The sequence below is a fragment of the Carassius auratus genome, chromosome 2 (genome assembly GCF_003368295.1).
Source record: "Carassius auratus strain Wakin chromosome 2, ASM336829v1, whole genome shotgun sequence".
In the NCBI taxonomy this organism is placed as follows: Eukaryota; Metazoa; Chordata; class Actinopteri; order Cypriniformes; family Cyprinidae; genus Carassius; species Carassius auratus.
Window position 1 is genome coordinate 20,895,016 of NC_039244.1, and position 24,882 is coordinate 20,919,897.

At 37.5% G+C, this 24,882-nt stretch overlaps 1 protein-coding gene across 1 annotated transcript in view; it reads right to left on the minus strand.

The window, feature by feature from the left end:
* Positions 1-24,882, minus strand: part of LOC113120274 (ephrin type-A receptor 3-like) — a 105,964-nt gene that overhangs the window by 74,916 nt on the left and 6,166 nt on the right. Inside the window, exons 2-3 of the mRNA XM_026290192.1 lie at positions 19,047-19,111; positions 11,361-12,021 (exon numbers count right to left, since the gene is read on the minus strand). Coding sequence (XP_026145977.1) covers positions 11,361-12,021; positions 19,047-19,111 — 726 coding nt within the window. The remainder of the gene's footprint in view (positions 1-11,360; positions 12,022-19,046; positions 19,112-24,882) is intronic.

Here is a 24,882-nt window from a genome sequence, read left to right on the forward strand (position 1 = left end):
GGTTTCTACTAGTCTGCCTGGAAAGTCATAGATGAGCTACAATATGTAAAAATTGATAGCCTGAATGCACTGTAAGTCGCTTAAGATAAAAGCGTCTGCTAAATGCATACATTTAAATTTCTGAAGGACCATGTGACACTGTTTACTAAAGTATTGGCTGCTGAAAATTCAGCTTTGAAAGAAAAAAAGAAATGGCAATATACATGCTGGTGAGACGGTGTCAAGCCAGATGTTTCTGGCCTAGAACAAGCTGAAAAGTGGCTTTGTACCAGTCATCAAAAGTCTGGCCCTGTAAGACTAGGTCACCAGCATGAAACTACACGGAAATATACTTCACATTCAGTAAATGGTCATGTAAGCTGTTGTTTCCAGCAGGGTTGCTGAGCTGGATCCTGCAGTGTGGTGGCGGGTAGAGGGGGTGGCTGGCTGTAATAAATCTGTGGGGGTGAAGTGTTGTTTGATGAAGCAGCTACAGATCTTTACCTCCTCTGACAGAATAATCAATTCAGAGCGATACTTATCACCTGCTTGCACTCTCCAATACATCACACATGCACATATCTCATATCACACCCACTGTTCCTGCCTTGACCACATTTTATTAAGGAAACACACACACACACACAAAAATGTTCAAGTGTGTTACATTTATGTGATGTTGATCTGATAAGAGACCTACAGTCTGTTCAACTACATGCACGTCAGCAGCCAGAGGCTCAAAAGCACTGGAAAACTGTCTAAAGATGACGTAGACAAAAATGGCATTAGACTCAGCATGTGTGGCTTAAAGTAGCATTTCCTTTTGTGATACTCCGTGTCCTTGAATTCAAATGCCAAAGTGACAATGTTTGAGCAGACAGAGAGCAGCCACACGTTACAGGCTGCAGCCTGCAGGAAGGCAAAGCAGGGATCTGAGGTGCAAATTGGGTTATAAGAGACATGGACTGCTGGAGAAAGCACCGGAGCTTTTGCATTATTGATAACATAGCAACACAGCAGGCCTCGTTCGTACAGCGGCTGCCAGTTCTCAGAGCTGTGATTGGTGTTGTCAACGCAGAGGTCAACGCGGACAAGGCCGTCAGTCTGACAACATTCAAACACATCTGGAATTTATCGCCACGGATCAGAGGAGTCAATTCTCCACTTCCTCCAGAAATAAGACAGCAACCTCCCAACATGCCACACAATTTATATATAACTCCAGATCTCCTATATTCCCCTCCTATTTTCACCTCTGTTCCTCTCTTATCTCTTCTCTTGTGCAGTCAAGTGATTAATTTAAAAATCCACTTTTTGGTAAAATCTTACCATAATATCCCATTAGTAAATGCTACTTAGCCTTCCATTCCTGCTTGGTCTGCAATAAAATAATGGAACTCACTGATGGAATATCAAAGTTTTGCTGATAGATATGTTGACAGGCAGGTAGGACAGCCTATCACCCTATCGTAACCCTTGGACCGAGGAATATGATTGGGCGAATATTTTATAGTCCTACACCACCTTCCCAGCTTAAAAATAAATATATTTCTTAAGAACTAATTAGCAAAAGGATCAGCCTTAATTTTAATTATCAAACTATACCAAGGTTTAAAAAAGAAAAGAAAAAGTTTTAAAGTCTTAAAAAAAAAAAAAAAAAAATATATATATATATATATATATATATATATATATATATATATATATATATATATATATATATATATATATATATATATATATATATATATATATATATATGCAACGTAATGTAAAAATGTACTTGCTCCTCCTTTGAAATTACTTTTCTTTTTAGGTGATATCCTCTTAATTTTCACCTCCTCCAACAGTAAATAACGTCCACATTCAAAATCCAATTTATTTCCAATGGATAAAATCAAGCCCCATTCTGCATTTTTTTCTTGATGAAGACCATGTTTCATATGAAAATACATCACATAATGACAGTATACATTTGCAGTGCAGTTTTACCCTTCAGCTTTTTTATTGCTGGTGTATGTGCATGTGAATGCGTGTGTATGTACACAACACTGGATCCTTCCTAACAATCTGCAATATTACACCATCCAAGCAAAGATGAGCTCTGATGTCCCCAGTAACAGCAAAAAATAAATAAATAAATAAATATTGAGCTATGAATATAACTGTAGTGTTCTGCACAACTATTACTGTAGTATCGTCCCATGGGGGAAAGAAAGCTCTTTATTTGGACTTTAGATTTTCCAACTGTACATTCATTTATTGCTACGCACATCCTTTGGCCTGGTTTGTCCCCTAAACTTGAAATACTGGGGAATAAATGTTATTCATTTCACTTGCTCAGAGTCTGAGAGAATGAGAGGAGGTGAAGGAGGAGGAGGAGGAAGAGAGGGTGATGTAGTCTGAAAATGAGGTGCAGCTGTGTATTTGAGGCCAGCAGTGAGTAACACTGAAGCTTTGTGAGGATGTGAGCAAAGGGGGGCTGGAAACGACCCCCAGATTGTTATTCAAAGAGTCGTTCCACATCACCAATCAGTCCCCCTCACAAAACATCTGGCAAGAGGTAAAATCGCCCCTATACACACAGAGCTTCAAGGGCTCTCTTTCAGAGAGAGGTCTTCAGCTTCTGACTGACCCTCTACCACAGGAAAGAAAGACAGAATGAGAAAAGGCTCAGGAATAATGGAACTGCTCAGGGAGCACTTGACCTTCAAAGATCCTCCGCTGTTTCAGATGAACTTAACAGGGGATCAGGTGGGTCTTGACTGACTGCTGCTTCACATAGCTGCCACAAACAGGTTTAACACACACACCCACACACACACACACACACCTCCTCTGATATATATACAGGACACTCTGTCCGAAAGATCAGCATGAATGTGTTTTGCAAGACTAAAGAATAACCTTTCATAACATCGGTTTTAACTTCTAACATAATCAAATATCACTATGAGTTCATATATCACACAAAGCTATATATATATATATATATATATATATATATATATATATATATATATATATATATATATATATATATATATATATTCAGTTTGTACAGGTCCTTTTCCAGGCTATTAAAGTGAAATTAAAGTGAAATAACTGAACAAAATAGGAACTAAATAGGAGCCTGAAAAAAATCCTAATTTTAGTTGAAAATTTCAGATGGCATGTAGAGGCTTTTGCATCTGAACTCTTCATATATTTATATTATATATATACACACACACAATACAATACAATACAATATTTGTTTTTGTTATATTACAAATAGTCTGAAAACTATTTCCATTAAATTTCCATTACATTTTTCTTTGATTAAATTAGATTAAGATTAATTCAATGTCAATATGTGGTCTAAGACTTTTGGACTGTCTGTACAAGAAGTTTAGACACTTAGCCATGAACAACAACAACAACAAAAAAAAGTATAAATTAGTATAAAAGCCGAAGAATGTATCATTCTCCTCCCTGATAAAAAAAAACAACAACAACATTGATGGTTACATGAAAGGGCTGGATGATAAATCACATTATAAGATGAGATATTTAATGTGCATCTTTTTCAGTAAAGACTTTAATCAGCGGTAAATCTCCATCATGTGCATGCTTTCAAATGGAGCTGCATTTACTAAAACCATGCAAAACCATGATCATATTTTGGGCGCATGTTTTGCGTAGCTTGTCAGTGAACAACGGCTCTGTGTAGTAAATGCAGCTCCATGTGAAAGCATGCACGTGATGGAGATTTACTGCAGATTACTGAAGCAGCTTTACTGGCAAGATGCGCATTAAATATTGCATGCAATTTATCATCCACCACTATTACAAGCATTTATCTTTTAGGATGCTGGTTTCCTCATCAGACTTTTAAACTATAGCAAGACTACCTCAGTTAACAAAATGATGCTGGTTGACCAGCTTTACCAGCTCTTTCACTGCTGAGAGCCATGACCCACTTTCACTACTGTGGAATCAAATCAGCCTGGTCTTAATCGCTTTTAAGAGGGACCCACAGGCAATCAGCCAGGACGCACTTTCACCAGTGGCCAGAATCTGTTTTCTGCTGTCACTGCAATGACCAAATAAGCTCTGGGCATCTTCAACAAACTGACCCAGTGTCTGCTGCTGGACCCAGCCAGAGTTTTTTATTATTATTTTTTTTTTTTTTTACAGTTTATGCTCCCTAGTTAAGTTCAGAAATTGTAAATATGAAGTGACACATGTTCAAGTGGTTTTGAGCTGAATAAAATGGATGGATGCACAGGGGATTTTCCTTTTTTTTTTCACTTACATCAAAAACACAAGACTGTATTAGCAGTGAATGGGATGTGCAAACCAATTACACGACTAGATTTATAAAGTACTTATTTTCCACGAAAACTACACAATATGGTCACAAACTAAATTGCATAGTCAAACTGTATAATCACACATTAAATGTATTCATCTTATTTGGTAACAACTCTGGCAGATAAAACATTTTGTAAACATGGTTATTCTGACATGACATGAAGGCAGAATTACACTATTTGTCACAATTCCCATTGTATCATCACATCAAAAACAAAAATTGCATTTTGATTCTGATTTTACAAAATGACCTGTTCACCGGTCTAACCTGTTCACCCATTTGAACCATCTCGCTGATCCTATACAATTTCCTGAATCCTGCATGAGCAATATAGCATGACATACTGTTCAAAAGTGTGCAAGACAACAGGACTTACTGAATGACATAAGACTAGAAGAGAGAGAAATGAAATACGCCAACTGAAGGGAAGGAATTAAAGAACGTAAGTGGAGCGATCGGCCAACATCATAGAAGAGGAGTGAGAGTGAGTTAGTGAAGAGAGAAAGTATATTGGGTTCCTGGACAGAGGAGTGGAAGATGACAGGTGTCTGGGCTGCTCTGGTCTCTGCTGGGACTGTAATTGGATGTGGCAGACGCAGACAGCATGAATGGCCTGCTTCAGGCCTCCAGGGGTCAGACAGAGAAAGACGAAGAAAAAAGAAATCCATCAACTCAAAGCCGTGATAGAAAATGGAAAGAGAGGAAGAGACAGAACCAAAACTGTGAAATGAGTGCAACTGAGGATATGTATCCAGTGGTGTGTTTTGACAGCAAATCTCAATTTCATAGTGATATAATCCCTGTGACAGTACACATCAGGTTATTTTTTGCCATGGACGTGTAGGGTTACTCTGAGAGAGAAAGAAAGGATGGCTGAAATCTACACTGCTCACGGGGACTCGTACAGTCAGTTATTCTGTCTAATCAGTCAGATACTATCCAACATCAGTACCTTGGGTACCATGGAAGTCTGAATACAACACACTGACTGGATCTTATAAACACAAAGCCTCATGCCAAAATGGAAACAAACACAAGCAACATTTGGCAGAATCTAAAAACTCTACAGGAACAGCCCTATAAATCATTATAAATATCTACTCACCTAAAAAAATGTCATTGTGGTTCGCTGCAAATTAGTTTCACCAATCATCTGATGCAAGAGGTTTTTCAAAATGTCAAACCTTAATCAGACTTGTTGGTTTCATGCAATTTCTGGGAAGCTGGGTGGAAAGACACAGTCTAGCTGAAAAACATTCTACTGGAATTGTTGCATGGAATCTCTTAACTTTTTTGTTCATTTAGAATCTAGAATCAGTGCAGAATTTTAGCATCATAATCTTTCTTTTACTACTATTTTCAATCCAAATGTTTTATAAGTAGTTATAAATATATTTCTATGTTTAAATTAAATATTGAATCTCAAAAAATTCTGGCTATTACTGTTAAGCCAAAATATTATATATATATATATATATATATATATATATATATATATATATATATATATATATATATATATATATATATATATATATATATATATTATAAATATTATGTTGCCCAAATAATTTAAAAACAAAACAATACAAATTCAAATCAGTCATTTTGAATGTTACTAGTACTATAAGTTAATTTAGGCACCAAAGCATTATAATGCACAGTGTAAACAATGCATATTCATGTTGAAATTTGCATTTTGAAAAATATTTAACAGGGTTATTCAATTAATAAGATTAAGATGATGGCAAAAGTAATCTAAATGTGAAAATGTAGATGGCACGAAAATGCACAATTAATTATTCAATATTAACTGAAACAAATAAACATTTTTGAAATATTATTTAAAACATTAAAATCAACCTAATTAGTACTGACAGAATGCCCAGGCTTTGTTCGTATTCAGAAGTCTTACTCTAAAAGACTACAAGATATGAAAAGGCAAATGTGCACTGTGCTATTCATGCAAGCGATATGAGCTCAAAAGAAACTAGCCCTATCTACCCGTCCTAAACCACGAGAGCAACAGCCGTATTCATCCAGCTGATATGAGAAACTAGAAGCAACACAATAACTGACCTGAGAACAGATGGCTCTTATCAGATAGGCCTCCAACGCTGTGAATAAAGCCACTGAAAGAGGACTATGCTATTGAGAGCTCCCTTTAGGACTGAAGACAGCCTGTGCATTAAAAAAAAAAAAAGAAGAAGAAGAAGAAGCGACACAGCAGGGATAACCATTTAGGAAGGACCACCATCGATGGAGGTTAACAAGAATTCATCTGGATTTCAGAAGATGGGCCATTATGGTAAGATAGATGATAGATTTACTTTAAACTCATTAAGTGCATCTTAGTATATTTCAGACCGATTCAAATCACTAAATTCCACATCCAATCCAGCATTAAATATACATTAAGGAATCAATAATAGCAAAACACAGCATTCAAGATGTGTGTTAAGCTAAACTTAGTAAATGATGGCCTTCTGTGTTACATTGCTGTTAAACTGCTGATGAATTCTCATAACACCTATTTAAAGGGATAGCTCACCCAAACATTTAAATTCTCATCCAACCTCATGTCAAACAAAATGACCCTTTTAAAATTCTTTCACTTTTCTGTGTAACAAAAAAGGCGAGTTTCTGAACAACATTCTGGCTAAAATTCCACAATATAATGAAAGTGAATGAGAACCAAAGCTACCATATAACTTCAGAATATTTGGAATACTGCATCATACTGGGTAGTCATACAAAAAGGTTAAATATACCAGCTTAAAAATGGGATGAACTGAAATTTAAATACTAAAAGATACGTTAAGTGATATAAACCATTATATTAATATCTTTATTTAATCGTCAACTAAAAGAGGCTGTATAATTTGATGTCCTCTATAGTTAATTTGAAAGTGTGACAGTGCACTACAGTTTATCACAATCTACTCACCCGCCACATACACAGACAAGCCAACTTTCTGATAAATGCAGTTATACTCAAAAAGTGAATGAAAAACTAACTTTAAAAGATAAGGATATTCATATTTTATAATCAGAACGATACCGTCTGCATCATCTGAGAAAACTACAGAGGGAGCGAGTTACGTCCCTATGGAAATGTACCAGCGCTCTACCCTGCCTCACTCCCCCGGTACAGCGGACAACATGACACCAGCGAACGCACACGCTCATGCCTTTTCAAATATATTTATGCACAACTGTCAAAAAAACACAGTCTCGAACAAACATACGCTGATCGCCATTCAAATAGACTTCCTTGCTGACTTCCAAATGAGAAACGTTGACGGGCGGCAGAACATAGCCAAGCCTAATTGTATGTCATAATTTTCCATTATTTGTTGTCTTTTTTAAATGAAAGCACTTAGCCTTTTTTATTCACGTTTTTCAGAGACGGTTGGATCCATGAGTCCTAATGAATATTTAAACAGGGACCAGCAGCCTCATCCCCTGAGTGGTCTCCGAGCATCGCTAGAGCCCTCGTCGGGAAGGAGGGGTGACCATTACTGAAACTCGACCACGGAACAGCTGAAGAAAAACACGAATATTACAAAAACAGCACTATAGAAAATGTCAGTAATTAGAACTGGCTTCCATTTCAGAGTCAGAGCGGGTACAGCTAATGAGTCTATTAGCACCTACCTTGCATAAAGAAGACAAGCAAAAATGCCTCATTTTAATACATTAGCCTGCTGACAGTTTCACCACAGAGGCTATTCAGCACAGCTGACACGCTTTTCCGAGGGCTCTGACCTTTTGTTTGCTGAGCACCGGCTCCGAGGAGAGCGTGGATTCAGCTCTCCTGGGCATAAACATTGGAGGAAGTGTGAGAAACCAACACTTTTTGCCTTCACTGGCTCATTGAGAATGTAAGCAGCTCAGTGCTTAATTAATTTTGTTTTTTTATTATTATTATTATTATTTTTTTCAGTTATTAACAGTGCTGGAGAGGTAACACAACTGCCCACGTGGGCATTAGTCAAGCAGTGTTTCCAAATTTAGCCCGCACTCAAAGTCCTCGAAAACATTTGAAAAGCTTGCTATTTTAGTGCACACTCATTTCACCTTGGCTCTCAATCAACAAACTGTTTTTATTCACCACTCTGCTGTGGAATGTAATTTTTCATTTGTAAAATGTTTGAGTGCTGCTGCTCGTCCCTGTGTGTGTAATAAGCAAAGTGTACGCACGCTGTGCACATGCATATAGGCGCATTTTACTAACGTGCTCTTTAAATAACAGAGAAAAAATATTGCGCCAGACTTTGAGCAGGTTTGAGTTGGTCTACGGAACAGTATATTTTCATTTTATTTATTTATTGGTGCATTTTATTTTAAGTCACTCAATCGGTTACTTTTGTTGCATCTTTACTTCTTCATTACTGGAAATCCTTTTCTATCTCCCACCACAATGATATGGCTCAACGCTGACCCAAAGTGGACTACGGCACAAAGCAATGGATCCAGGATTTCTAATACCACACTAAGCTTTCTGATATCTGCTTGATGTCTACCTGTCGATTAAACAACCATGTGCTGCTCTCCAAGCCAGCTATTGTACTCCCAGCAAAATCCATTTCTAGAGAGTCTGTCAGCTTAATGCAGATGGAGGATCATTCGCAAATCCGCAATATAATCAGAGCTTAAAGGGATAACTCATGTACTAAATATGAAAAACCATCTGCCAGCCTCATGTGTAATGCAGTCGCAATAGTGAAAATGAGAAAACGCCTGCGCTTACACATACCCACACACATACAGCAATAATTCACTGCCTGAGATGAAGGACAAGGCCATATATTAGTTGACCTCTGCCCTTGCGCTGCCAATAGACCTCCATGATTAGCCATTTTGTCATGCTGGCCTTCGGACCACCACACTGAGAAACAGCTCAACACAGTCAATCTCTAGGCTATTTATCGAGTCTTGCACTCTGTTAGCAAGGCCTTTGGTGAGTTTTTATTTCTCTTTTCCACTGACCTCTCGCATGATTGATTGAGCGATTGGACCGGAAAAGATACAGCTAGCTTTGTCTTCAATAAGGTTAATTGACCGTCTGAGAGCAATTCATTACACTGGCACATTCTGATAAGATTATTTTGCAAAGAGTGACCATTCCTTGACCTACTGCATGAGAAAAACTAGTTTTCTGTATATCACATTTTCTTGCACGCCACTACTCGTCAATTACAATGCCTGCATTGGTTAAACTACTTTTCAGTCATCACCTTCAAAAAGCATGAAAACAATAAGAAAACAAAACCAAAATAATTTGAGAGATCCCACCCAGGACATGTATGAGAAAAATAGGAAGCATGGTCAATTAGCACAAGCTAACGTAAAAACAATACATAGCAAAAGAGCTAAAAGCAATCAATGTAGTTGACATAAAAATGCAAATGTTTGCAAGTGGTGTGAGTCTGCTAACGCTTCATCATGAAGGTGCTGTCATTAGCTTCTCAGCAGATGAGAAACAGACAAATACACAATGAAAGAACAACAGCCCTGCGATTACACTCACAGGACCCTGTCATGCTTTCCTCGTTTCCACTCTTCCTTCCACAGCCTTCCGAGATCTCATAGTTAATAAAAGAAATGTGCACTTCATAATAATGCAACATGCAAATAAATAAAAATTAGGAGTTTCAATCAACAAGAGGTTTTAACCTGTGAGCTTATGTGGGTTGTTAGATATTTCCTTTTTTATGTATAGACATGTTTGCAGCATACAAAATACAAATCAAAACAGCAAAAGAATAACACAAGTTGAATAAGGAGCAACTGATGCCAGTACGTTCTCAGCAGAACACATAAAAAAAAACAGTATACAACTTAGCTTTGACTCAAAACATCTATGCCACCTAGCCATAAATGTCTTTAATTAACATTAGCTTAGATTAGTTCTTAATAATATATATATATATATATATATATATATATATATATATATATATATATATATATATATATATATATATATATATATTATGTATTAATTTGAACTTTGTAGTAAATACAGTGTTAAACAGCACCCTTTAGCTGCATGGCCTCTCGTACCTTATTGCTTCAGTATTAACCCAGCGAATCAAAAAGATCTGAGGTTTGAGGTATTATTACACTAGCTTTAAATGAAGCAAAAAGCAAACAGTTTTAAAAATAATTTAATTCTGCAGCTGGCTGAGACTTCTTTGTAGACAACCTTTACAAACTCATCCAGTAAGCTCACAGTCTTGAATAAAAGATAGACAGTGTGCTGAAGGCCTATGGATTTGCAGAGCAAGTAAACAGAACAGATAGTCTATGGAATGCTATGTCTCAATAATTTGTATCCTGGAGCACAACTACCTTCCCCAACTCAGGGAAACGAGACACGGAGTGAATCTGAATGAGTCAGTGAAGCCCTCAGCTACTTTCATTGCAAACTTATTTGCATTCGCTCACAAACACATGCATACATGCTCACTTCTGAAGCAAACAAAGGGACTGCAACTGCTAAAAAAACAGACTTTCTAAATTTCCATCACTACAGAATGTGTCATATTATCCAATAAATTGTCCAATAAAGCCATAAAAACATGCATTTGGACACTTAAGCCACACTTAAAAGACATGAATGTCATTGCATTGTTTAACAAAACATCAAGCCAAGCAGCATTAATTTCAAGGACCGATGGCACACAATTGATGACTTGAAACTTTCAATAAAAAAATACCCCGAAACCATGCAAGAATTTGCAAAAGAAAAGAAAGGTTAGTTCTGATAGTTCTCATTTGTATATGCCACTCGGATTGATATTTCTATGTAATCCAATGACTTTTTAATAGGTATTCAGTGATATTAAAATTATTGAAAATAAAATATCAAGTATAATATCTGACAATAAAAACATTGTGCATCCCTACATTTTAAAGTGTAACTTGAAAGTGCAAAAAGTGTCTAAATAATTTTTAAGTCTACTGTATATCAAAAGTTTCCAATACAGTAGTAAAACATGCTTCATAGAAAACTCACGCTGACAGTAGTCCTTGTTCTCCTCAAAGCCTGGCTTGCAGACGCAGCGTCCAATGGGCACCAGCCACCCCCCATCTCCACTGCAGTACATCCTCGGTGCCTCAAACTCCTCCGAGTCATTCACACAAGATCCCCTAACCTCCACCAAAGCTGAATCTCCTCCTGTCACCGTGTCTGGAAACTGGGCCAGGTTCAGAACGGCAAGAGGACACTTCTTATAGAAGACCCTCAGGGACACCAAGGCGATGCAGGCTCCAACATCTTGGAAAGCCAAGTAGAAACCCTTCTTGCTCAAGTTACTGATGTCCCTCACTTCAGTGTTTAGTTTCATTACGCGATCACCCACATCAGTCTGTGTGAAGCTCTCATCGGCCGCAATAGTGTCGATCTTTATGTACTGGCTCTCCTTAATAAACCACAGGTTGGGATTGTTGGACTCATAATAGTACATATTGAAAGTTTCTTTGCAGGTGCCAGGGACTCCAGGCAGACTGTTGCAGTCACGCAGGGTGAACTTAATCTCGATGTAGACGCGCTGCGCTCCATCTCGTGGGATGTGGCGTGTGCGTAGCCAGTTGTTCTGATTAGCCTCCATCACATTACACACCTGGTAGGAGCGCATGGGGGTGTTCCTCTCATCCATCACACTGATTTCCTCCCACTGCAACAGAAATACAACTGTTATGGTTGCAAAAATGTGCATTTTTTCACAATTTTAATATGAACTGACATTTCTGTCTCATGTTTGTTTTGTGGTATAAACATATTTTAGATTTTAGAAAGTTTAGTGTGCATGTGTGTGTGCGTGTGTGTGTGTGCGTGTGTGTAGGTGAGAGAGAGAGATACACATAGTTATTTTTATTATAATTACTTTCAGATTTATAAACATTTTCAGCAAGGATGCATTAAACTGATCAAAAGAGACGGATGTTTTAAACCTTTTGAGGTTGAATCTATTCATCCTTAAGAATACTAAGAATCCTAAAATTTGTAAAAAAAAAAAATCATCAATACTGAACTCTAGGCTTAAATATTGCATGCATAATATGTAAATATTTGTTATATCTTATTTCTACTACATGAACATTAATGGAACACAGTGTGCCTCAGCTATTTTCGTGTATGTGTGTGAGTGTGTATGTCTCCAGTATAGGCAGGAGTAGAAAGAGTATAAGGGACTCGTCTCCCATCATCTCTTGCCATCTGCTTCCAGTTGTCTAAGGTTCCTTCTTTTGGAACACTTCATGCATAAGTAACATTTCACTCCTTAAAGGGAGAGAAAATAAACCATCCAGGGAGTCTTAGAGGGGTGGGCAATTTCTTGAACGGCTGCTTCTCAAAAAAGATTCTGATTTGCTTCAGTAAATTCTATTCCTTCTCAGTATAATTTGCAGCAGAAATGAGCTGAAGGACCACCAGCTCAGTTCTAAGTGATTTTAGGGATTCATTCGAGCTTCTGATCAATCAGTGAGTAAAATACTAGACTTCAAATACTAAGAGTTCAGAAATCATTGCTTGACCACTTCAGTTCCCACTTGAAGACATTCCTCATCACTTTCGCTTAAGATTTCTTGAATAGTGCATGATGTGAGCAATCCACTGTGACTGCAAGAAGACAGGGGAAGTTATAGTTGGTTCTTTTAAAGAGCACTGTGTTCTTTTGAAGGACTAGTTCACACAAAAATAAAAAGTCTGTCATCTTTTTACTCAACCTCATGCTGTTCCAGACTTGTATGACTTTTTTTTTTTCATTCATTTCCAATTAAGGTAAGTATAGACTTGAGCTTTCAAGCCTCAGAAAGAATGCAGAAAAAGAATGCAAAAACACCATAAAAGAATCATAAAAGTGATCGATAATTTACTTTTTTGAAGTTATACGATGACTTTGTCTAACAAAGGCAAGTAGCTAATGTTAGAATCATCTATAAATGTTTATTTTCATTAAAATATTTTAAATGAATAGGTTTTTTTTACAATTAATCTGAACGATCTGTCCATAAATCAACTAAATGACCCACTTACTACAGTGAACATATCACTGGAGTAAATAAGAACTATCAGTCTGTTCATCATACAAAACTATCGTGACACTTGAAAAACAGCATGCAAATCATTTAGACATGTATGATATATGGTGCTTTCATTTCCTTTATGAAGATTTAAAGCTCCAGTGCTTAATAGTTATAATTGAATGGCAAAGAGCAACCAATAGATGAAATATCTCCCTTTGTGTTCCAAGGAAAAAGGAAAGTCAAATGGATTTGTAAAGAAACAAGGGTAAGTAAATGATGATAGCATTTACATTTTTTGGGTGAACTAATCCTTTAACAATCCTTAAACTGATTGGCAGCTGAATATGGGTGGACATTTAAGCAAATGGTCAAGGAGACAGAGTACATCAGAATGTCTCCAAAAGAGCCATTTTCCACATCAGTGCAATCAAGCGTTTGAAGTATTTTATACCATGCACAGCACAGTCTGGAGTGCCCATCACTTTCTAGCTATGATGTCATAGCAGCAAAAAGCGTTTATGACATGTTGCCATTAGCTTATAGTTTTATAAAATGAACGAGGCACGGGGTCAATTGCTTTTTCAGTTCGGCTTTAAACTGAGCCATATGCTGACTGGTGGGAATGCGCAAACATTACAGATCAAAGTGACACATCTACTGAATGTCTTGGTTATGTTCTTTCCCTTTGAGTGCAATAATTATGACATTTGAAGGAATATTTATACAGGGATAAAGGCAGGTTTATGCTATTCTGTTTATTTATTTTCAAAAGTCGGTCTGAACCCAACCACTTCGGAAAGTTTCTTTGGGAATGCATTGTCTGAATCCATGAAGCATTTTACCACAGATTGGTGGTTACACAAAAGTCTAAAAGGATTGTGTTACACATTCCATATCTCCAGATGTGCAAATATAATTTAGTTACACAATTTAGTATGCCATGATAGGGCACAGCCATCTGAAAGGAAATTGGCCATGTGCAGTTGATATGTTCATGAACGAATCTAGCTTACCTCTAGCAAAAAGTGCACAGTGAAACGTTCATAAATCCTCCTATGTGCAAGCTAGTTCAACACACACCCACAATTGTTAAATGTGAAAAACACAGCTTATTTGTACAGGAGGTAAAGCTTAGCCACTATCAATCAATGAAGCAGTCAGAAGTGTGACGTGGGCATCTAATTAGCGTCTCCAGCTGGCCTCTTCCCCTAGAGTCTCGTCTGAAATACCTTAACTCCATTCCCCAGTCACCCTTCACAAGGTCTGACCACTTTGAAGCCAAGCAAATATGTCAATTCAGAGGGTCTGCTTAGCCCTTCATTGGCTTAACTTAATTGCTGGCCCACAATCATCTGGTAGTTTAAGATACTTAAGTGCAATTGACTTTAAATCCCTAAAAGAATGTCTGGGTTTTTTTTTCTTTCTTTCTTTCTTTTTTTTTTTTTTAGCAGAAGGCCTCTTTTGGAGGACATGTTATTAGAGTTACCTGTTTTCTATCACTTCAGGTGAATTACTCCCTTCTATTTTAGTAACAGACACACACACACATACCCTAAATTACTATGGCCATTTGATAGTCGATCCAAAACAAACCTTCCACATATGGGACAGGGAAAGCTTTATTAGTCTTGACCTGTGAAGGTCAAGTGGCAGTCGATTGAGTCAGTAAGGTAAATATCCATCGGAGGTGAAGTGGTCGCTTTGGGAACAAGCCGAATTTCTTGTGAGTCGCTCCATAACGGAGCACCATCGGTGGGTTCAGCGGGTCACGGGTCACCACCATAATCCTTAAGTATGAAATGCAAGCTGCAGCTGTGAGATCTAATTTAGTCTTACATTTCACTCCCATTAAATAACTGCCATACCAGCAAAACAGAGAGACTCCTACTATCACGGAATCTAAGGTAAACACAGCACAAGGACATGGAGGAATGTTCTCTGAAGAGTTTAACAGACGTCATGTGGAAACGGGCCAATTGGAAGAGATTCTCACAGTATGTGGGAGTCACCCAATCCAGTAACGGAAGTCTTTTAGTTTGGATTCTTGTTAAAATGTTAAAAATGTTAAAAAATGTTAAAAAATACACAACAGTGCAGATAGAAGGTTTTTTGGTGCAAAAACAAAAGCTTATTAAGTCTGATTAAAGTGACAAAGGGCTAAAGAGTAGTTATTTTATTTAACTGACTGATGAGGTAGTGGAATTATGTCCGTTCCATGGAGAATGAGGCAGTGAGCAGACCAATGCTGCACAAAGTGACTGGTGCATGTCATCGTATATTAGTGGGGGGGGGAGGTCCATAGTTCAGTGGTGCCTGGGGCAGAAGAGGGGGGGGGGCAAGTTCGGGAGTGAGTTTAGCTTCCTGACAGCCTGGTGTATGAAGGAATGATGGTGGTAGTTTTGAAGCATGTGGGAACAACAGCCTGACTCAGTGAGATGTTGAAAATGTCTGTGAAGACATCAGTGAGTTCTGCTGCACAGTCTCTCAGTACATGCCCAGGGATGTTGTCAGGGCCCGGAGCTTTGTGTGCATTGATCCTGCTGAAGGATCTCCTCACGCTGTCTGGGGTCAGCATCATCACCTGGTCGCTGGGAGGAGGTGGAGTCTTCTGTGCAGTGGTGCTGTTTTGTTGGAGAAAGGTGTTCAGCCCATTTAGCAGAGAGATGTTGTTGTCACAGGTCCGTGGTGGGGGTTTGTAGTCCATAATGGTCTGTATCTCCTGCCACAGGTTCCTAGTGTCTCTGCTGTCGCTGAATTGATGAGCTATCCTCCTGGAGTGCTGTCTCTTAGCCTCTCTGATGCCGCGGGACAGGTTGGCCCTGGCTGTTCTCAGGCCCACCTCATCTCCAGCTCTGAAGGCAGCGTTCCGTGCCGTATCCACGGTTTCTGGTTGGCCCAGACAGTGATGGTTTTTGTGACCGTTACATCATCAATACACTTGTTGATGTAGGCAGTGACAGTCTCTGAGTACTCCTGGAGGTCAGTGGTGTTATTGCATGTGGCAGCCTGTTTAAACATGTCCAAGTCAGTTGTGTTGAAGCAGTCTTGAAGAACCTCTGATGATCCTTCTGGCCACACTTTAATCTGTTTGTGAACTGGTTTGGCTGGTATATATATATAACACAAATATATGGACAATAACTGATATCAGCGTTTGTACAGAAACTGCTAAATAAAATTACAGGAAAGTACTTTTTAAATACTACTTTTTTTAGTTTTCAAGGATTAAAGTCAGAGATCACATCTTTATTATCTTTTTAAAATTCTAAATGGTCCAGATATAATGCATCCCTAGAACACACAAATTCCGATATTAAGTATTATGCAGGACAGATAGTATTCAAATTGGAATGCAGGCTTAGAGAAACAGTCCCGTGTAGACACTCCAGTCATCTGCTGAGGAGCTAGTGATGGGTTCACTCACACTACAGCAATGCTCAATCCCACTACAGCAATCCAAACACACCAAGCCATTTACAAAAGCTAATCTTCTCTATAAAAATGTAAAAGACCTGCAAAGAATACTGTGACTTTTAAACAAATGACAAATCTCATAACTCATAAGTATGGCTTATAGAATGTATCCGTTTTGAGGGTCTTGCTCTACAGCTTTTGTATCATCTCCACAATTTCAATTTTTAAGGGGTCATATGATGCGATTTCAAGTTTTTCTTTCTCTTTGGAGTGCTACAAGCTGTTTGTGAATAGATAAGATCCTTAAAGTTGCAAAGACTAAAGTCTCTAGCTCAAAGAGTTATTATTTATAAATGTAAAGACGCCCCCCAAAATGGCTCGTTTAAACATGCCCACACATGTCTAAGTCATGATGTGGGAAGATTTGCATAACACTGCCCAAATGTTCACGCAAAGAAAGAAAGGATAACTTTGATTCTTGCTGTAGTATTATTGCTGTTGCTGCCATCACAGATGCTGTGTTTTTAGATGTGAAGGTGAAACTACTTTGTTTGGCTTTCCAAAAGAGGACCCAGCTAGAAATCAGTGGTTAAATTGTATTCACAACACTGTTCCAGAAAAGTTCAAACCAAATATTCAGATTTGTGCAATGCATTTTATGGAGGACTGTTTCCTGGGAGAATAGCCTACAATGCCTGTGTTCTGATAAATAATGCTGACTCAAAGTCTGTAAGTATGTTTTAATATTAGGATTTTCCACTGACGAATGCGAGTTCTGAGCAGTGTAGAGCAGAGCCTATTGTTTGTCGTTTCTCCTATCACAAATGCAGACATGGTTTTATATTTATGTGGCGCAATGCGCAACGCAAAGCGTACAAAAAAACAGCAAAAGTCATTATTATCAATTATGTCTCCTCTGGATGCTACAGATGCCTCATTTGTAATGGGTTTTATTGGTTTTGTCTCATCACAATGGGACACAGCATCACAGTATGGTAAGGGGCCTAACATTTCCGTCACATGCTTGAGATATTCGGCCAATCAGAACACACTGGATTTTACACCTTGCTTTTCAGAAAAATTAGCTCTGTAAAAATCAATGTGTTTCAGAAAGGCGGGGTATAGAGGAGAAACAATAATGTACAGTTTGTGGAAAATATATATGTATATATTTTATTTTTACCTTGAACCATATAAACACATTTCATTAAACCAAATACACAAAATATTGTTCTTTTTTAGCAACGTCGTATGACCCCTTTAAATGTCATTGAGCATGCATCCGCTCTCCTCGGGAGAATTAGCGGGTTTGGGTTATTGACAACATATCAGCCTGTTATGCAATGCCATACTCAGTTATGCAAGTCACATTTTTCTCATTTTTAGAAGGGGTACAGACTTCATGTGTTTCACACTATTTTCAGCAAAAAAATCATTTGTAAATTCTGCTCGTCTCCAGATTTAGCAGCTACATGACACTTCTCATAGACACGCATGTGGGGCACAGACAATCTGATCTAGCTTCTGACAGCTCTATTGAATCATTTAAAAGGCAGCTGTGAAATCCCAAAGATTGATTTTCTTTTAAGCTCACCACGGTTTTTGCAAATACAATTATTTTTAGACCACTTTGGGTGCCTCAAAAAAGACAGAACAGGCGTTCTCTACTCAAAATAAAGGCTCCTTCTTTTGCTGTCTGGCACAGGGGATTGTGTTCCAGCTTTAGAGACTCTTAATCTTGACATCTTCCTCAGATAAATTGGAAGTAAGCGACCGGGGAAGTTGGTGTTAAGCCGAACATGAATGCCTCTTGGCTGGAAACAGGTCTAAGCTCACTAGACTCCACATGACCTTGACACCACATCCTACAATTTACACATGCAAAAAACACTGGCTCCTATTTATAAGAACTTGAGAAAGCCCTTACAGCCTCCCTTTCCCATGAGCCTGATGTATGCTGTATCCACCCTTATGAATATACATGTGCAGGTCAGGTCTAACCATATGAAATTCCAGCACATTGGAAACACGACGGCATGATTACAGATGATTGTTTGCCAGAAAAAAAAATCTGCTAGAGGGGTTCAAAAGTGTTCAAAAAGTTTGTCCCTGTGCTGTTCAAATCATTGTGAAAATATGTAAAATAGGCGCAGACAAAATGCACAATAATTTTGGCAAGTAGCAAGAGTCAGAATTGATGAAAGATGTTTGGGGGGGCTTGTGTGTTTGTGTCTTGATTTTGATCGGTTGTGTTACTTACCCCTTCAGCTGGGTAGGCCTCCCAGCCAAGGTCTCCCAGAGCAGACATAGTGTCCAGCAATGTAACTAGAGAGAAGAACAGGGGTAGAGAAAGAGAAAGAGCACACGGGAGAGAAAAAAAAAGTAATTATTTGTTAAAGTTTACTCAACCTGGTGACATACTGTGAGCAAAACAAGCTGGTTTGATGAGATTGCATATTTGGCGAGTAAATCACAGAGAAGTTGCAGAGAATCAGGTCTGTAGCCTAAGAGATGAGAGTCTAGCCCCATGGTTTAAATCATTCCTACAATGCCCTCGTTCACCCAGCGACAAAAACTAAATACTGGGAACCCAGTACGAGAGAAAGGCTGTTTTGTAAATCTGATATATCAATAAAAACTAAATCATGTCTTTCATGGCATTACAGGGAAAACTAAGTTTGTCCTCAATTGCAGTACTGATGGTTTTCATATTCATTTCTGGAGTACGCATGAGTATGCGTGTGTTTATTCCAAGGGGAAAAAAAAAACGTCTAAAAGGCTATTTAATTTCTCAGGATAGTCTCTCTCTTCCTCCTCCCATAGAAGGCTGCAAACTGTTTGCTATGATCTACATTCCAGGGGAAATAAGGTCTTGGCATCGACAGCTATTCATTTTTAATCACCTTGATGTTGCGCTTTCACATTGAGGAAAACATACACATACGGCTTGTTTGATGAAGTGTTGCAAACCATGTTCTGCATTTAAATGCTACATTTCATAAACAGAATAAAAAAACATAATTATCAAAACACTGATTAACATGTATTTGATTACCACAGAAATATGGTGGTACTGTTTTGGGTGTTTCCAGCCATCACAGTGACATTACAAAAATGAATTGAACAAAATCAGAATTTAAAACCTCTTTATTAAAATTCAATATACATTATACATTTGAATAATGCATGACGTATCAATGCTGTTATTAAATAGTGTTTTGTTAAAATTTTATTAGTTTCGATTATAATTCAAATAAAACTATCAGATAATTATCAATCACTATATTGTTATTTTTAGAAAAAAATAATACAGCCATAAAACTGAACTCAAATCTGAACTGATATACACTTACGCACAGAAAAACACAACTTCTTCTAGTCAATACTCAGGATATCTGCATAAAGAAATGCTGAGCACAGCATGCTTGATATATTGGCACAAATGCAAGTTATTGGCATACAGATCTTAAGTGGTTTAATAGCCTTGTTTGTCTTTCACCCTCATGGAAGTCAATGTTTAAAATGGAAAAAGAAAAAAAAAAAAAGTGGAGAATGAGTGTATATCCACAGTATCTTTAGTATGTTGTGTATGAAGCGCAGTGAGATGTGTGTTTGATGTATAGTGACAGTGCAGTGTTGGTGTAAGATTAATGTATAGAGTCATGTTTAATAAATATTTTCCAGCAGACTGACTGCAATCCTTAAGTGATGAGAGGGATCTGCTGAACTGTGCACTACAGAAAATGTCCAAACAACTACAGTGACACAGAGCTATGAAAATCAATTGCTCATTTTATATTGAAAGTAGTTAGCCAATCATAAAAGAGGCCATTTAAATAAAATGTATTTTAATAAAAATGCATTTGTCTATACAGCCTAATATTACATGTATATAAATTACAAACTGAAACAAAAAGTGTTTTTATGGAGCGATTTGGTGATGCCAGATTAATCTCCCCTCCTCCTCCTCTCGTCTGTCCCCATCTAAATCTAGATTGATGAGGAGTGCTTTTCCAAAGAGCTCTACGCCTGATGCAACACATTAGGCCCCAGCGAGGGGGACATTTGTAAATAAATAAAGTTGCTGGGAAAGTGTGTCATGGTGTTTGCTGAGGCCGTTTGCTCAGTGAACAGGTAGCCTTTTTGCTAATGAAAGGTCGCTCGGTAACACTTTAGAATAAGGTTCCATTAGTTAATGTTAGTTAATGTATTAATTAACATGAACAAACAATGAATAATACATTTATTACTGTATTTATTCATCTTCGTTAATGTTAGTTAATGAAAATACAGTTATTCATTGTTAGTTCATGGTAATTCACAGTGCATTAACTAATGTTAACAAGCACAACTTTTGATTTAAATAATGCATTAGTAAATGTTGAAATTAACATGAACTAAGACTTATAAATGCTGTAGAAGGATTGTTCTTGCTTAGTTCATGTTAACGAAAGTAGTTAACTAACATTAACTAATGGAACCTTATTCTAAAGTTTTACCGGTCGCTCTTTAAAACTGCACACAACACATAAAGAGCATTTCTGTGGTCTTTGTTTGGTTAAACCTAGTGATTACTGATGTCTTTAATAACAAACCATCTAATGCAGGGTGGAAGCTGACCAGATACAAATCCCGTAACATATGATAACCACTCATTTAGACGCATTAAATCAGGATAAACAATTCCGAAATGGCAGAGGAAAGAGGAAGCCAGCAATAATGTGCATTACACAGGGTTATATCAATTACTCACATTGCTGCTGATAAAGCATGTGGTGGTGAAACAAAAGAGGGACTTTAACTAAACATCACACATCGCACTTTAACTCTGAGGGTTCACAAACATAACTGCATGCCTAAAGAGGCTTTAAGTGAAAACCACTTGCAAGGATTAGAATTAGTATGAAGTGAAATATAAATAACGAGGGATGGACGGATTTCTCATCTCTTTCTCTCTTCTGTTCTCTTACTCATCTTCCGTCGCTGTTTTTTTCCAATTGTGATCCAACAGTGCTCATATTCATCATCCAATAAAACAAGACACAAAACCCCCAACACCAGCTCAAACCAAGCAAAACACTTTACAGTGAGATTCATATCTAGCCATATCTCTCACTTACGACAAATCCAACACTGCCTGATCTCACACTTCCTGTAATCACTGCCCATCATAAAACTGATCTGACAATATGCCATGAGGATTTTTACACTGTCCTTAAAGTAAAGGATTCATATTTGCTGCAGACATAATTGTTTCTCTCAACACAACATGAGAATTTTCATGATGGCCTCTGTTGTCTGCCGGAGCAGACTGCATGGGCTCTTCACAGGGTTTGGTTTCAAACAGGCATGCTATCGATTATCGCATTTTACATGGGCAAGAAAAGCAGAGAGACTATGGGACCATGTTACTGGAACAGGCTGCCCCAGAGACAAGCTAGAGTCCACTCCAGGATTTTATTGTGATAAATCATTAAAAACAACACTTTTATCATAATCCATTGATCTTTTGCACTTTCAGTTGCTTGCATTAGCGAAGCTCTACGGGAAGCATAAGGGGAAGAAAATGTTTGTTATTGTCTGAAATATGAAATGAGTTTTAGTGGCCAGGCTGACAAACCATCTGATATTTGGGCAGGCTTGGTTAGAATAAAACAGAGTCTGGTTTGATTGCTCAGTTAGTATGGTTTATTTCAATTGAAGTGTGAAGGCTGCCATCTTAACCCTGGTGGAGTGGACCATGTCCCAACTTTTCAAATTTGGTTCTGTAAGCTAGAAGAATACAGGGTGTGTTTAACATTATCAGCATTGGACGATAATGGGTTGTTCACACGGCAGTGATTAAAATGACTTAAATAGATTATAGAACGCATTTAAGGAATCACTAATAAATGTTTTCGTGGGAATTTAACTTCATCGCATTAAAATGTAATATTAATATACACCAATGTATAATACAAAATTTGAACACAAAACATTAAAATTTTATGAAATTTAAATCTTTGAATAAAAAAAAATATTTTAAGCAATTAATTTTATTCAGCAAGGATACATTCAAGTAATCAAATGACAGTAAAAACACTTAAATTGAAAATAAAAATATTTACCCCAAAAATATTTAGAAGCACAACTTTTTTCAACGTTATAATAAAGGAAATGTCTCTTGAAAACCGACAGATCATGTGACTCTAAAAACTAGAATAATGGCTGCTAAAAATTCAGGTTTTCCATCATAGGAATAAAATATGTTTATTAACAGACAAAAATGTATTTTAAATTGTAATCATTAATAATATTACAGTTTTTCCTGTATCTTGATAAACTAAATGCAGCATTGATAAACAGCTCTTTTAAAATTTTTGAATTTAAACATTAAAAAAAAAATTACATATCTTTGAAATCTTCATTAATTTACATGCTTTCTAAAGAAAATAATTCTGGCACCAGGCACTGAAAAACCACTTTCACTCACCCGATCACTAGCATAACAACATACATCCAGAAATTGAGACCAACATCAAAACTGTTCTGTTTTTATTAGATCCCCCATGATGCCCTCTCTCTCTCTCGCCTGCTGTTGAAAAGCTTGAGTCCAGGCCAGGGGTGATTATGGACACCTGGTGTGGGGAGATCTCAGTGTTCCTCTGGCTGTGATCTCCACTTCCATCCCCTTTCTTTCTCTACTCCCAGCAGAAGAGCTGCTTTAATCTACCTGCCAGCAATCAAATGCCCTGCCAGCCATTCCCATACCTTAGGTAGAGCCGCATGACTTCACAATGAGAGCGGCAGCCAAAAAACATATGAATATACAGACTGCCTACTGAAAAGCAGAAACATTAATAAAGATTAAAAGGTGTATTGTACCAGCCTCCTTACGGAATACATTAGGTCTAAAAACATAAAGTTTATAATAGGTAAAGCAAACAAATGCACACACACACCTCATCCTCTCTGATGCATTTCTCCTCCTGAATAAGGCCATCAATTGTGCTTAGGGTCTTTCGTTACGCTCTCAGTGGCAGGGGCCAGAGAGTTGTCGTGGTAACATGGAGGTACAGGGATACAGCAAGGGGGAAAATGAAGATTTGTCGATCCAGTAAGAATTAAGAAACACTGGAACCGTTGCAGTTCAGTCAGCCCTCTCCACACTGGGTCAATCGGCAGCCAATGGCACATTAGTGAGCACATAATCACTGCTGAGGGCCGAGTCAGTGTACCTGCGAGCATGGAAAGAGACGGTTTCCTCTTCCAAACTCACAGCTTGCTTGGAACGAGGTATATAAAAGCATATTACATAGAGATGCCAGATATTTCAGTGACTACATCACTATCAGTGTTTTTTTTTTTTTTTTTAAGCAGCATCTGTCTTATTAAATATTTGTATTTTTTTCTATGACAGTTTTCATGAGTGCCCATAGTTTCTACTTATTATTCTGATTCCTGATTTCTGATATTACTGTACATTTATATCATATAAAATGTGTGATCAGTGGTTTAGTATGAAGATCAAAATAAATGAAATACTGGCCATCAAATTCTATGCTAATTTCTATTAAACAGCTGTGCTGCCTGATATGTTTTTAGGAGTTTTGATGACAAAAAAAGCTCAACAGAACTGAATTGATTTGAAACAGAAATCTTTTGTAACATTACAAATGCCTTTACTGTCACTTTTGGTTTATGAAATGCAACCTTGGGGAAAACAAGCTATTCATTTATTTAAATATTTTTTTTAAATACAGATTATAAACTTTGGAAATGTAGTGTATATATAAAATATATAATATTTACATATTAGCTGTATTCAGAAAACATAGCCCCCAGCAACAGCACAATTTAGACAACTCTGTCAGATATATATTTGCAATGTGAATTTTCTTATTTTAAAAAGCATCTGCTCAGTCTGGTTCTGTTAAATACGGAGGGAAAAAATAGGAAATAGAAAACTGTTGTTGTTTGATAGCCCCATGAATGTACTGTAGAATTTATATGGAAGCAGCTCAAAGCCAAAAGAGCACTGACACACACAAAACTGAGGACAGGCGAGAAGGAAAACTGAATACACTCCCTTACGCACACACATGCACTCTGACAAT